Source organism: Ovis aries, chromosome 3 (genome assembly GCF_016772045.2).
Source record: "Ovis aries strain OAR_USU_Benz2616 breed Rambouillet chromosome 3, ARS-UI_Ramb_v3.0, whole genome shotgun sequence".
NCBI lineage: Eukaryota > Metazoa > Chordata > Mammalia > Artiodactyla > Bovidae > Ovis > Ovis aries.
In genome coordinates, this window is record NC_056056.1 from 174,307,264 (window position 1) to 174,321,320 (window position 14,057).

Consider the following 14,057-nt stretch of genomic DNA (forward strand, 5'->3'; position numbering starts at 1 on the left):
GTTAATGTATGTCACCCAGATATCTGCCTGATGCCTGGGTGGTGGCTCTGCTGTAGGGCTGTTAGCTAAAGGTTGCTCAGAGTTGCTAAATGTATTAGCTAAATAGTTTTGCTCTGTTAATGAAATATATGCATATGAAATTTTGCACAAAAAGCCAGAATTCATTTTATTATGTTCATAATAAAAAATCACATTAAAAAATAAACTATAAACATAATTGGGAAGGTATTCATTCTGGACAGTTTTATATGTGAATTTGCAGTCATGTTTTTACCAGTAACAGCACTACAGTTTCCTTGCCCATGCAGAGGAATGTACAGTGTGAAACCAACCCCATTCCAGACACAGTTCTGATGTCTCAACAGTTCCACACCCTGATTACAAACTAGTCAGAACATCACATTTGCAGTATTTAGCCTAGAGTTCTAAAACATGAAGGTAGATAAACTGCATATAATTTGTGATATTAGAGAAATATTTGGTAGATGCAACGTTTTGTTCATTTGAAATTTAGCAATATTGTCCTTTTCGACTTTAGTTTGTGTTTTTAAATGAACATAAGTATGTCCATTATTTTTACTCATGCTTTCAGAAGAGACTAAAACAAGCAACGGAGACCTGTCCGACAGCACTGTGTCTGCAGATCCTGTTGTCAAATGATACTGATGGTATGCGTTGCCCCTGTGAGATCATCAGAATTGTACGTGAAATGGATATTATAAGCTAATAACAGAGTGTTTCCTGGGCCACATCTCTGGGAAACATTTAGATGCTGCATCTCTCTAAGGCAGTGCTCTAAAGTGAAGTCCATTCTCCGTCTAAAAGCTGTACTTATCGAAGGTTGAGAATGAGATTTTAAAATTAGATTTTTTTCTTGGACTTTTTAGGCTTGATGTGCCTGCTTGGGAACTGGTATTTGAAATGAAGTGTTAAAAGGGTTAACCCACATTCCTAAACTGCCACCTCAGATCTCTTATAATCTACATGAATGTTTATAATTTGTATTTGCATAGGTCTTTGATCCGTATTTTTGTCTCGGTCATTGGAAATTCGGTGCATATACTGTGTACAGCCAGTAAATATGTTTAAACAAAAGGAATTGAGCCTGAAATTCATGAAGCATACATATCAATATTATAAAAGGGACATATGAAGCTGGTATTGATACTAGAGATGAGGCACTAGTGTATCCTTTATGTCCAGTGTGCACTGGTTCATCGTTAATTTTGTGTGGCTCACAAGAGCTGCTGCTGTCCGGTGAGAGATTTTATAACTCGTTTACATTGCTTTGAGAACTTATTTAACCTCCAACAACTGCTTTAAATTTAAGATTTACTTAATACTCAAGATGGAGGAAAATACAGATAAAGCCATAGAGTCCTGCTTGACGCTTTACTTTTGGCTGAAGGCATATATGATACCCGAGAAAACTGAATGAATTCTTACTTCTACATCCAAACTCAGGTTTCTTCTACATTAGGTTCAGTTGAAGTCTTGGTGATGGTTTCGGCAGATTTTTTTTTCTTTAAACCAAGTATAATCTAAGAAATCAGATTTAGCACTGTGCAGGCTTTAAAAAAATTACCACTGTGAGAATGAAGTTCTAAATAACTAAATCATTTACTGATTTAAAAAGTACAGAAAGATTTAGAGTAAATTTAGTTCTGAACAAGCTATTATTAGCTTTATTTTTGTAAAGATTATATCAGTTAATAGTAAAATGGTTAATCATGGCCTATAATATTTTAATATAATACAATGATACCTTTACAGTGAAAACAAAGTTTGAAACTTTACATGTAATACTAATATTATTTTAGGAAATACTTGATTTTTCCATTGCACTTGCCTATAAAGCATTTCCTTGGGTAAATTTTGTGAGTAATTCTAACGTTTGATTTCCAGCTTTTGGAATGGGTGTACAATACCGTGTCTGTTCTCATTGATCACAGTCAGGGTAACTTTCCCAGCTCAAGATGAACACTTTCACTGTTAAAATTCAGAAGAAACAGAATAGGTAGGAAATGTTTTTTATTGTTTCAACATGACTTATAGAATTATGTACAATGGATGGATTAAAGGCATTGAATATTTGTAATTCATACTAACTGTAGAAATGGCCCTGAAGCATGCTGCATAATAATTTATATTTTTATTATCATAAATGTTTATAGTAATGATCTTGCATTTGACTCTGTCAAATTGGTCACCATTTCATAGCAACAGTATTATTTTTTTTCTTCTCTAACTTCCCTAAAATCATTTCCTTTAATAGAAATTCTAATTAGAAGAGAATCGAAGGTTTCTATCATTTTCCCCACATAAGTCAGTTATTTTATCCATACTAGATAGAGGTCACATGCTGACTCCATGATACCTATGATTATAAAAAGTGTGACAGATCAAATTTTACCTTTAGTTCAAAATAATGTCACTGCAGACTGGATAAGGTATAGTAAGTTTACTTATTTGAAATCTCTGAAAAAGATTAAGTGTATTTAAATGCTGTTAAAGTGCAGAGCAACAGGGCTGAGTGTCTCACACCTAAGTTAGATGTGCACACGTTTAGATGATGGTTTTCCTTGCCAGTGTATTAATGTTAACATTTTCATTTTTTTCAGACATACTGCAATTTAAAATTTGTGTGAGCATTTGTTGTAAATTCACAGAAAACTTAATGTTCAAATTCTCAGGAATTAAAGACTAACCATAACATTGTCAATTCTAATTAGATTTTATAAAAGATGGTAAATTTGTTATCTCCCTTAAGTGGGGGGCTTTCCTCTCCCCCAGTTCTAAGAGAATACAATATATGTATAATAGAACATTAATAAATGCAATTTCCAAAATTTACTTCCTTTGGATGTTTGTTCAGAATTGAATGTCTTAAACCAGTAGTTCTTACTCTTTCTGGAGTTCCCTTTAATCTAATAGTATGTGGAAATGTCTTTAAACAAATACTTGCATGCATATAGGCAAGACATTTCAAGTATAAAATTAGTATTGGCTTCTCTGTGTAGCCCAGGTGGACTTTTTGTTCTTTCCTTTTTATATTTTAATCTTTCTGTTGCTTGCTGTTTTCAAATAAAAGAACCCAAATGAATGTATCATTTTAAATCTTACTCCTGGGAAGGGATCATTAATCTGTGGTGCTGTAGTGCCATTTGCAGTCATGACTTGGACTGGCACAGTATAATAAAGGAGTGTTCTAAATACTGTGCTGGAGAAAATGTTCTGCTTTTCTCTTCTGAGGTGGTAAATTTGTAAGGTTGTGGGAAAGGTGAGACAATACCATCACATACATTGTCCTCTTGCTTTTTTATGCTGGACTGGCCAAATATAAATGGTGAACTTTAGCCAGTTTTAATAATTTTAGTTCTTTTTCCAGCTTAAGTTGCTGAAGTTTCAGACTGATGGTATTCCTTTTCTTAAGAGATTTAATGCTACATTTTTTTGTTTGTTTGTTTTTAGATGTTAGGACAATTAAAAGTTTAGATTGTCACAGATTTCAGTTTTAAAAAAGAAGTCCAGAATAAGTGGGTCTGTAGTGGTTAACTGAAGTCATAGAACTGTGCAGTGAACTCAGAGATGGTGATGACAAATGAGAGTTTAGTTTATACAGAAATTTCTTAAAGGAAAGGTTGATTTGGGCAAGTATATAGACATTTTCCTCTATTGTAATAGTTTGGTTCTTCTTTATCACCTAGTTTACCTAATAGCACTGGTTTTTCCCATGAGTGGAGAATATCATCGGGAAAATAGGTGAAATTTCTCTCTCAATCCGTGTAGATATGATGTCATAATTCTGGAGTCACCTTTAAGGGCTGTACAGTCTGTAATGTAAGATCTTTGTGTATTGAAACATTCTCTGGTAATGCAGTCATTATCATTAATGTGAGGGGCCAAAAAGTTAACACTTCTGTATCCAGAATCTCCTGTTTATATAAAGGTGGTAGTATTACAGTAAACATTTCAGAATCTGTACAAAAGGTAGTAAGGCATTAAAGATGCACTTTTAAGTTGATGTAATTACTGAATATCAGAATCTTCAGAGATGAATGCATTGAAACATTTGGAGGTTGCTTTGTCTCTGGTTTCCTGTGTGCTAATATAGCAGAAGCATAGATTCTGGAACCAGGAGTGATTTGAATCCTAAGTTGCTGCTTACAAGTTTACTTAACCTTTCTGTGCTTCATTTCCTGAGGCCTAAAATAGTGTAATAATATCATTCATAGATTGTTTGAGGATTTAGTTAATATGTATAAAGCCACTTTATTAGGAAACAGTAACTGTTATAAATACTAGCTATTATTATGGTTGCTCCTATTGGCAGAAATTTACTTGGCATGTAATTATTAGCTGTTGAAAAGTTTGAAGATAAACAGTCTGTATTTGACTTTCTGTTGGTCTCATAAAATCTTCCTTTTTAAATAATTCAGTGGAGTGTTGACAGTGTGAGGCAGGTCTTGCTCCTCCCTGAAGGTGGTCTGACAGGTGGCTAACAATGAAAAGGCAGTGCTGGGAGATACAGTTTGGTGAGGCTAGCTGCCTAAGAAAAGGTCTCATTTTCCTCCCTCCACCTTTTACATGGCACTTGTGAATTTTTCAGAGGGCTTTCCTATGCATTAATGCACATTTCAGTTGACAGAAAGGGAGTCACCCATTGTTTCTGAATTTTAAATTTTTATTTAAAAATCAGATACATGCAAAAGCAAATCAGTATGTATGTACTATTTAGTGATTGAAAAAAGAATGCCTGTGTAGCCACCAGGTGGGTTATAAGCTTGGATGCTCCCATTATTCCTGCCCTGCTCCCTTTTCTGCTGCAGAGGGAACCACAGTGCACTGCGTTTCTCTTGAGGGTTACAACTGTCATTATTTTAAACAATAATATGGTGATGTTTGTGTTATTTTTTAAAGTTAATATAAATGTATTTTTACTGTGTGCTTACGACTTTAATTCAGTATCACTTTTGAAATTCATCCACATTGATGTATATAGAGCTAGTTCATTTAGCTTTATTTCCCTCATCCTGGATTACATGAATACACAGATACTTAGTCTGTTAACAAGATCTGGGTTATTTCCAAATTTGGGATACTGTGAATAGTGCTGCTCTAATCGTCATTGTACTTGTCCCTGGGAATGTGTGTTGAGTTTCCCCGGGGTGTGTCATAAGTGAACCTCCTTGGTGGTAGGGCCAGGTTACCTGCAGGTTCATTGGAAAAGAATGCCAGGCTGTTGTCCCATCCCAGAAGTGGGTGAGGTGACTCCCATTCCCTGCCAGGAGCTGGATTTCTGCAGTCTGGTCAGTATCGTATCTGTGGTTTTAATTTGCAGTTCCTTGATTTTTATATGATTTAACATATTTCTATTTGAGCCTTTTTTTCCTATGAAATGTTTTCATGACTTTTTTTCATTTTTTTCTTACTAATTTTAGGGATATTTTATATATTCTGGGTACGAATTTTTGTTCATGTGTGTTTGCTAATTTGTTGTTCAGTCACTAGGTCATGTGACTTTGCGTCCCCATGAACTGCAGCACAGCAGGCTCCTCTGTCCTCCACTGTCTCCTGGGAAGATGCTCAGTTAATTTTGTATTTAATTTTGTATTTTCATGTTATGTTTTCTGTACCTCAGTCTGTTTTTCTGTTTGTATATAGAATTATATTATTTTCTTGAGTCCACATATAAGTGACACATAGCTCTTTGACTTCACTGAGTATAGTACCATCTATGTCCATCCATGTTGCTACCAATGGCAATATTCCATTCTTTTTTATGGCCGAGTAATATGCCTGTGTGTGTTTGCCACATCTTCTTAAGCCAGTTGTCTATTGTGTAAATAGTGCTGCATGAATCTTTTAGTTTTCATCTTTACTGGATACATACCTAGGACTGATAATGGCTGGATCATATGGTAGCTCTGTTTCATCTTTTAAGGAACTTCCATACTTTCCATAGGCTACACATTATTAAATTTTTACATTAAAAACATCGATTTTTATTGAGTTTTATTATGTAGATATATTATTTTACACCCTGAACAGTTCTAAGCAAGAATTCAGAGGGTGTAGCTCTTGAAGCTTGTCAGAACTTACTGAGCTATGAGCTACTGTGGTTGTGCTGTGATTTTATGGTGTATAATTTCATACTGTTTTGACCAGCTCACTGTGTTTCTGATGGTGCCTCTTTAATTCTGAGTTACAAAAGTTGTTTTATTAATCCATTAAAAAAGCAGCACCTTTTAAAAATTTGGCCTTGAGATCACGTTATTCGACTCACCTTGCATCATACATACCCTCTGCTGTGATTTCATTATGTCCTGGGGTTTTTTTTTTTTTTTTTTAATTAGCTGTTAAAGCTACAGAAACAACTTTAGTTTTCTTTCATGGATGTTGTAGAAAATAACCACAAAAAGAAAAAGAAACAGAATGATAGTTTTTATTTGCTAGCATTTATTGCTAGGTTAATTTATTATAAAGACAGTGGTATTTCTGTTGAACTTGGTTATAATTAAATACACTGTATCAATTAAAGATCATTATGCTTATTTCCTAGTGGGCTAGGATGTCTGGAACCTATGTGTCAGGGTGAAAATAGGAACTTTTCTACCAAGCCCCACGGCCAGCTGTGCTTCAAGTGAGTTTAAAAATTCATTGGTCCCTTCTTTAAGGAGGGTCTGGCTCAGAAGAAATAGAAATTAGTGGAGCTGTACACTGTCCATGGTGCTCCACCCCTAAAAACAGTATCTAAAGGCCCATACACTTCCAAATGCTGGTTCGTTAAGGTTCCACTGTAAAATCAGACATCTTTTGTGGTACTAATCTGCTTCTCTTTTTATTGTGTGATGTTTGAACAATTACTAGAACTAGACCTGCGTTTCTGCTAGTGCTCGCGGACTTCAAAGCACAGGGCTCATCACCTGACTGCACAAATTAATTCTGTTAGGTCAAAATGATGAGACAGCCTTGATTATAAACAGACCAATTCAGAATGACAGGCACTTACAGTTTCATTAAAATACAAAAATAGATTATATTAATAGGAAATATTTAGTGTCTATCAAATTATAAATCTAGACTTTTACCATTTTTTTTAAAGGATACTGAAAAAGAGATGACATTGAAATAAAGTGAACAATGCATTTTTTTTCATAGCTTTCATTCTGAGCACTGAACAATGCAATCTAAGAAAAGGACTTACCACAAAGCACCTAAAATAACATTTGTAGATGGGTATGTTGTCAACCATTTCTTATTGTTTCCCTGCCAAGTCTCAGTATCAAGGCATCAAGAGTACATTCCACAAGCGATTGTCAGCATTCTGAAACCAGGTGGTGTGCCTGTATGTATCAGAGAAGTTGAAAACCCTTAAGGAGGTAGCTCTCCTTCCTGGGTGCTCTTCACCCAGAGGCACAAGGAAGTTATGCTTCAGATTCTGCGCCTCTATTTTCACTTGGACTTCCATCATTGTCATCTGGTTGATCGTTTAATAGTACATATTTTCCATCATTGGTTAGTGGCATGGACAGCATTAATTGAGCCAGTGCTTCTGGATCCTGAAGTTACGGGAGTTTAAGAAGGAGAAAAGAAAACACTTAAAATGCACTTAAAACCCCTTTGGTTTGGCTGTCATTATATTCTGTAATCTAGCCTCACTTCTTCTGACTCTTAGGTATGCCTTCTTGCATCTCTTAAAAAAACACACCTCAATTGTATTACTTCTCCCAAAAACTAGGCCAAGGTTGTACCTGTCAGCCAAAATATCGTTTACATAGCAAACTCAAGAATCATCTTTGTGGAAAGAGTCCAGAGAGGAACTTCTTTCACAGCGCTGACCGCTGTCTTTAAACTCCTTTTTTTTCCTTTTACTCTATACCAAGAATTGCCAACTATGGCCATTTGGCTCATCACATGTTTTTATAAAGTTTTATTGGAATATAGCCATGCCAATTCATTTACATACTATGGCTGCTTTTGTGTTAAAACAGCAGAGTTGAGTAGTTTGGCAGCAGAGATGGTGAGCCTGGAAAGGTTTATCATCAGGCTTTTTATAGAAAGTTTGCCAACTCTGATTTACACCATAAGACACAAACTTGCCGTGAGTGTTCTTTTTTCATTATGTTGGTCCTAATCCTTGACCTGCCTGCCCCTCCCTGCTGGATTAGAACTGCACAAGTGTGATACCTACTAGCTACAGGTTACTATTTACATTAGTTAAAACTAAAAATTTCAAATCCAATTCCTTAGTCACACTAGCCACATTCAATCTGCCTATTAAACAGACCGTCTCTGTTACTACAGAAAGTTCTGCTGGGCAGTGCTGAACTAGAAGCCCCTGGGGGCAGGAACTGTGTCTCTGGCTCACTGCTATAACTGCAAGGATTTTTCTTACACAGAATTTGCTCTCAAAAATTAGTTGGGTAAATGAAAGATGATAAGCTACTGATACAGAGGTCTGAGAGTGTTCACTTCCAGACAGTTTGCAGATAACATCTCGGTGTTGCTGGGCCTGTGGCCACTCTGGGGAGTGAGGCCTTAGAGCCACGGCAGATGCTGGTTAGTGTCCTTTAATCTGAAACAGGAAACCCAGCCGACCACTGCAGGAGCTGCAGCCGTGGTATTTGTTAGCAACGCCACGCGTTTCTAGTGACAGGAACTAGCTGATCAAAAATGCCCGGCACACAGAAGGCTTAAAAGGAAGTCCAAGACGTGGCCACCGTGCCTAGTGAGCATCACTTTTCTTTCTGAGAGAAAGGTAAGTATACAGATAACTTTGAGTTGTTCAGCCAGCACTAAAATGAACCTTACCTTCTGAACCTCAATGATTTCTTTTCCCAAATTAATAGCATAACATATCTGCAAAAAAAAAAAAAAAAAACAAGCAGTGTTTGGCAAAGGCAGAAAAGGGTAAGAACTTAAGAAGAAAATGTGACTCTGAAAGTACAGCGAGGTCACAGTCTGCTCACATCACCACGGAGGCAGAGGATCTGGCTGCAGGAAGTTCGTCAGATGGGGCTTCTGAACACTAGCATCCACCTGGACTGGCCTGCTGTTGCCACTTTATGTTGAGTGAAAACTGACCGTATTAAACAGTCTGAAATTCTTACCGGGTACTTTTTTCCTCTCAACCATATTTAGCCACTGCATGTTCATACACACAGTGCTTAACAGATACTTCATGAAAGAAGTTTGAATCATTTTGATTAATTCTAGTAGCAAAGGCAGCCACAAAGTTTCGTACTAAAGCAAAGAACAGTTTAGATGTACTTTCCTCACATCTGCTTCCTTGGTTTCCTCCCTGAGAAAATATTTTCTCCATTGTAACTTTTTGAAAAGAAGAAATTTGAGGTGAACTGCTTTTTAACATTTCCTGATCTCTCCTAAGCAATTATATTTCACCATTAAAGTTCTTCACTCTTTTTGCTTGATATGTACTTTCCATATGGAAATTTTACTCCAATTTTCAGTGGGGCCTTCATAGGAGGTATTCTTAAACTTCTCAGTGGGGACCTGAAGAATAGTTAGCTAAATGCTGAAGAGGTTTGTGCAAAATAACCCTTTAAATATCTATCTTTGGACTGAAATTTGGCATCTTCGGTCTAATGCTATCCCAACTGAGCTGCTATTTCGGCCACTTTTGCAGCATCTTTAGATGAAGAAAATAACAAGACCTTTTCGCCTTCTGAGTTGCTTTCAAAAACATATGTGCTCAGAGACTCTCCGCCTGTGGATTCAGGCAAGCGGACCACAAAGCCAACCAGTCTCTTGTTTTCTTGATGAGCAGCAAACTGGGTGACACTGGTGAGTTCAAACTAGAAAAAAACAGGAATAGACTATTACTATGCAACAAACTGGAATTAGGGTCCCTGGTGGCTCAGAGGTTTAAGCGTCTGCCTGCAATGCAGAAGAGCTGGGTTTGATCCCTGGGTCGGGAAGATCCCCTGGAGAAGGAAATGGCACCCCACTCCAGTATTGCCTGGAGAATCCCATGGATGGAGGAGCCTGGTAGGCTACAGTCCACAGGGTCACAGAGTCAGACAGGACTAACCGACTTCACTTTCACTTTCCATAAAAACAGTGCACATTACTAGTGACATTTACTCTGGCAAGTAAATTTTTTTAAGTGCACACTGTTTCAGGTGACTACAAAGGTGAATTAAAGAGCAATCACTACAGTTAGCATGCAACAGGGTACTTACATTGGCCCTTGTTACTTGAGTCTGGGGATCTATCAACCTGAAAATTTAAGAGATTCATTATATCACAAATGTTGGATAAAATTATTTTCTTAGATGAGTGTAGAACTTCAGAAGGAAACCACACAAAACTTTAAATATGAAAACTTTATATTTCCATGTTTTTGTCTGGTTGAGGGCAAGGTGAGAGCACCATGGGACCATCCAAAGGGATTGAGTGCTCTGGTTTCTGCCTTGAGCGAACCTGTGCAGTTAAACCTCAGGGCATCTTTAATGGAAGATGATGGCAAATAGTGCATTTCACAGTATTTTAGTGCTTATCCAAAGAGGCAGCATTATTATTCTCCAGAAAAATTAACATGGATGGGTAATACTCTGTGTAGCCTCCTCAGAAATTCCTATCAGCCTGTTTCCCTTAAAGTACCAGAAACATATACTTCTCAGTTTTAACAAGTTTTCTCAAAAACATGGGGTAGAGGTGAGAACAGTTAAGGGATTTAACAGAGCTGTTCCCAGATTTAAGCAAACTTGTCAGTTTGGGTGTAGGAGGAGTAACTTTAGGAAGGTATTCAAGATACTCTTAACAGCATTTTAAGGATCATCCATGTCTGAGAAAACTACCTTAGAGAATTTACTGTTGTTTTATAGATAAAAATTTCTACTTTCTAAAACATAGTATTGTGTATATAAATTATTACTGATGTGCTATTTCATAAGTGAAAGTGAAATATCTATTCGCTCTGTTAAAAGATGGTTATAATTCCATTTATATGGAATATCCAGAATAGGAAAATCTGTTAAAACAGATTAGTGGCTAGGACTGAGCAGGTTGCAGGGGAAAGGGAGTGACTGCTAATGGGTGTGAGTTTTTTTGTGGGGGATGATGAAAATGTTCTAAAACTGGGTGACAGTTGTACAAATACGTACATACTAAAAAACACTGCAAATAGGTAAATTATACAGTATGTTAAGTTATATTTCAACAAAGCTGTCCCCCACCCCATGGTAACAATTTGAAAAATACACACTTAGATTTGTTAAAACACAATATTTATCATCAGAGGGCCCAAGACTAAATTCCTGGATACTAACTTTATGATCTTATGCAAGTCACCGTGCCTTCTCTCATTTGCTTTGTAAAACTGGGATAAGAACCTCCATAAATTTCAAAGAGGTGGTTAACAAAATATGCATGGAATTTTAAGCTGCAAAGCTAAATAATTATTTACGTCTTCATTAGTGAGTATGAATTTAATAATTTTTAAAATACACATCATAAGCATTTCCCTCAAGTTGGGATAACCGAAGTATTTTGTAAAAGTTTTCTATAAATGGGAATTTAAAACTTTTAGTTTGCTGTGTATAACAGGTAACCTGTATTTGCTTTTAAAAGATCTGATTTTCTGTGTGACTTCTAAAAACATATGAATTCCCATATAAGGATGTGTGTGTATATAGTGGTAAAATAGACCTAACATCAAATTGACCATTCTTGATACTTCACGCATCACAGGACTGAACAAGCATCACCACTATCTAGTTCTAGCTTCATCACCTCAGAGGGAAATTCTGTATCCATTAGAGCAGTCACTTCCCATTCTCCTTTCTTCTCAGCTTTTGGCATTTCTCGCTAATCTTTGTCTCTGTAGATTTGCCTGTTCTGGATGTATGTGGCTTTTGTGTCTGTCTTTCAATTAGTATAATGTTTTCAAGGTTCATCTGTGTTGTATAAACTACATATGTAGTATATACTTCATTCCTTTTTTTAAAATTTATTTTTAATTGGAGGATAATTGCTTACAATATTGTGTTGGTTTCTGCCATACATCAGCATGAGTCAGCCATAGGTATACATATGTCCCCTCCCTCTTGAACCTCCATTCCTTTTTAAGGCTGAGTAGTATCCCACTGTACGTATATACCACATTTTGTTTATATATTCATCTTTTGATGGACATTGGATTATTTCTCTACCTTTTGGCTATTGTGTATAGTACTCTTATATGAATACTTGTTTTAAATTCTTTTGGCTATCAACTCAGGAATGGAATTCTATGTTTAAGTTACAAAGGAACTGCCAAGTTACTTCCCATCTTACTGAACCATCTTACATGCCCACCAGCAACGGGTTCCAGTTGTTTCACATCCTTGCTAACACCTGCTATTTTCTTTTTTTTTTTCAATCTATAGTCATCCTTGTGGGTATGAAGTGGTTCTGGATATGATTTACATGTTAGTTACTAATGACACAGACATATTTTCATGTGCTTGTTGGCCAATTACATATCTTTGGAGGAAAAGATAGTCCTTTGTCCATTTTTAAACTGAGTTTTTCCTTTGTTGATATGTGAGAGTTGTGTGTATTAGATAAAGGATTTGAAAATGTTTTCTCCCATTCTGTGTGTTGTCTTTGCACTTTTTTTGGATTGTGCTTTGATGCACTATGTTTTTTCTCAGTGCTTTTACATAAATTTAATCTTTTTGGTGATGATTATAAGAACAGTGAGCCAATGCCTATGAAAGGTCCAGGGCATACTTGGAGAAAAGCTTTAAATAAATGTAAGTTTTTATTCGTAAGAACCTCATTCTCAAAGCAGGGCACTCAAACCCAGTGCTCTGGGACAACCCAGAGGGGTTGGGGGGAGGATGGAGAGGGGGATTCAGGATGGGGGGACACATGTACACTCGTGGCTGATTCATGTCGCTGTATGGCAAAAACCACCCCAATATTGTAAAGTAATTAGCCTCCAATTAAAATGAATAATTTTTAAAAAACCCTCATTCTTAGTAGGTTTGTAACAAATGAAAAGGACTGATTTTAATAAATGGAAGAAACTATATTTGATTTTTGCCAAAGTACTGGTTAACTTTTTTTGAAACTTACATTTATTGAGCACTTTCTATGTGCCAGTCATGGCTGTAAATGTTTTACATGAATTAACTCATTTATTCCTCATGACAACACTATGTGGAGTAGGATATGGTTGTTTTCATTTTATAACTGAAGAAACCGAGGCACAAAGGTTAAGTAACTCGCTCAAGTTCAAACAACTAATAAATGCCAGAGTCAGGAATAAGGCTCTAAAGCAGTGCTGCTGTCCCATAGAAATTTAATGTAAGCCTTATATGTAATTCAAAAATTTCTAGCAGCTGCATCAAAAAAAAAAAAAAGTGAAAGCAAGTGAAATTAATATAATAGATCAAAACTATTATCAGCTAGACATGTTACTAACATAACAATTACTTTGCTTTCTCTTTGAGGTGGGTACGATAGTATGAGAGCTTAAATATTGGTATGTGTTTTACACTCCTCAGTTCAGATGACTTAGGTTTCAGATATTACATGTAGCTGCAGTATGGACAGTGCAGGTCTTAATAAAACCTGTGCCAACCACAGCTTGACCACTGTTTGCCATCATTCATACAGCTCTTGTTACTTGAAACCCCAAATCACATAGTTGATATGGCTTGACTTGTTTATTTTCAGCCCAAGAAATAGTAACCAGGTTTTCCTTGTGGTGGTCTGGTTATCTCAGGTAGGCTCATGTTCTGTTTTCACAGTTTTAAAATTTTTATTACACAGTACACTGAGGTGAAAAAGAAAAAACCCCTTTCATTTGTAAGCTCTGAGAGAGAGAGAGAAACACTCAAATGACAGCATCTTTATGCATAATGGTGTAGGATTCACTCACCACTAAAAACACCAATTTCTAAAAATAACAGCTTTTGTCTTTAAGGGCACTTCTTTTAGCCAGTGTATCTTATGAAATTGAAATGTATTATAAAAAGCAAAGCAGAAACATGAATAGTGTCTTAATCCAATCAAGCAAGTATTCTGCTGTGAACATTCTAGAT

The 14,057-nt window shown here is 36.3% G+C and overlaps 2 protein-coding genes across 5 annotated transcripts in view; one reads left to right on the plus strand and one right to left on the minus strand.

The window, feature by feature from the left end:
* Positions 1-2,853, plus strand: part of WASHC4 (WASH complex subunit 4) — a 57,892-nt gene extending 55,039 nt beyond the window's left edge. For both annotated transcript variants that reach the window (XM_004006690.6, XM_027967682.3), the window contains one exon: positions 593-2,853. In XM_004006690.6, the coding sequence (XP_004006739.3) occupies positions 593-660 (68 nt within the window). In that variant the 3' untranslated portion in view covers positions 661-2,853. The remainder of the gene's footprint in view (positions 1-592) is intronic.
* Positions 2,854-6,439: 3,586 nt separating this feature from the next.
* The window catches only part of APPL2 (adaptor protein, phosphotyrosine interacting with PH domain and leucine zipper 2), a 55,419-nt gene continuing 47,801 nt past the window's right edge, over positions 6,440-14,057 (minus strand). Inside the window, exons 18-21 of one of the 3 annotated variants that reach the window (XM_027967684.3) lie at positions 10,206-10,242; positions 9,678-9,818; positions 8,815-8,862; positions 6,440-7,346 (exon numbers count right to left, since the gene is read on the minus strand). In XM_027967684.3, coding sequence (XP_027823485.1) covers positions 7,320-7,346; positions 8,815-8,862; positions 9,678-9,818; positions 10,206-10,242 — 253 coding nt within the window. In that variant the 3' untranslated portion in view covers positions 6,440-7,319. Of the gene's footprint in view, positions 8,863-9,677; positions 9,819-10,205; positions 10,243-14,057 lie in introns of all 3 variants that reach the window. The other 2 variants (XM_027967683.3, XM_060414112.1) reach the window with 2 other exon arrangements.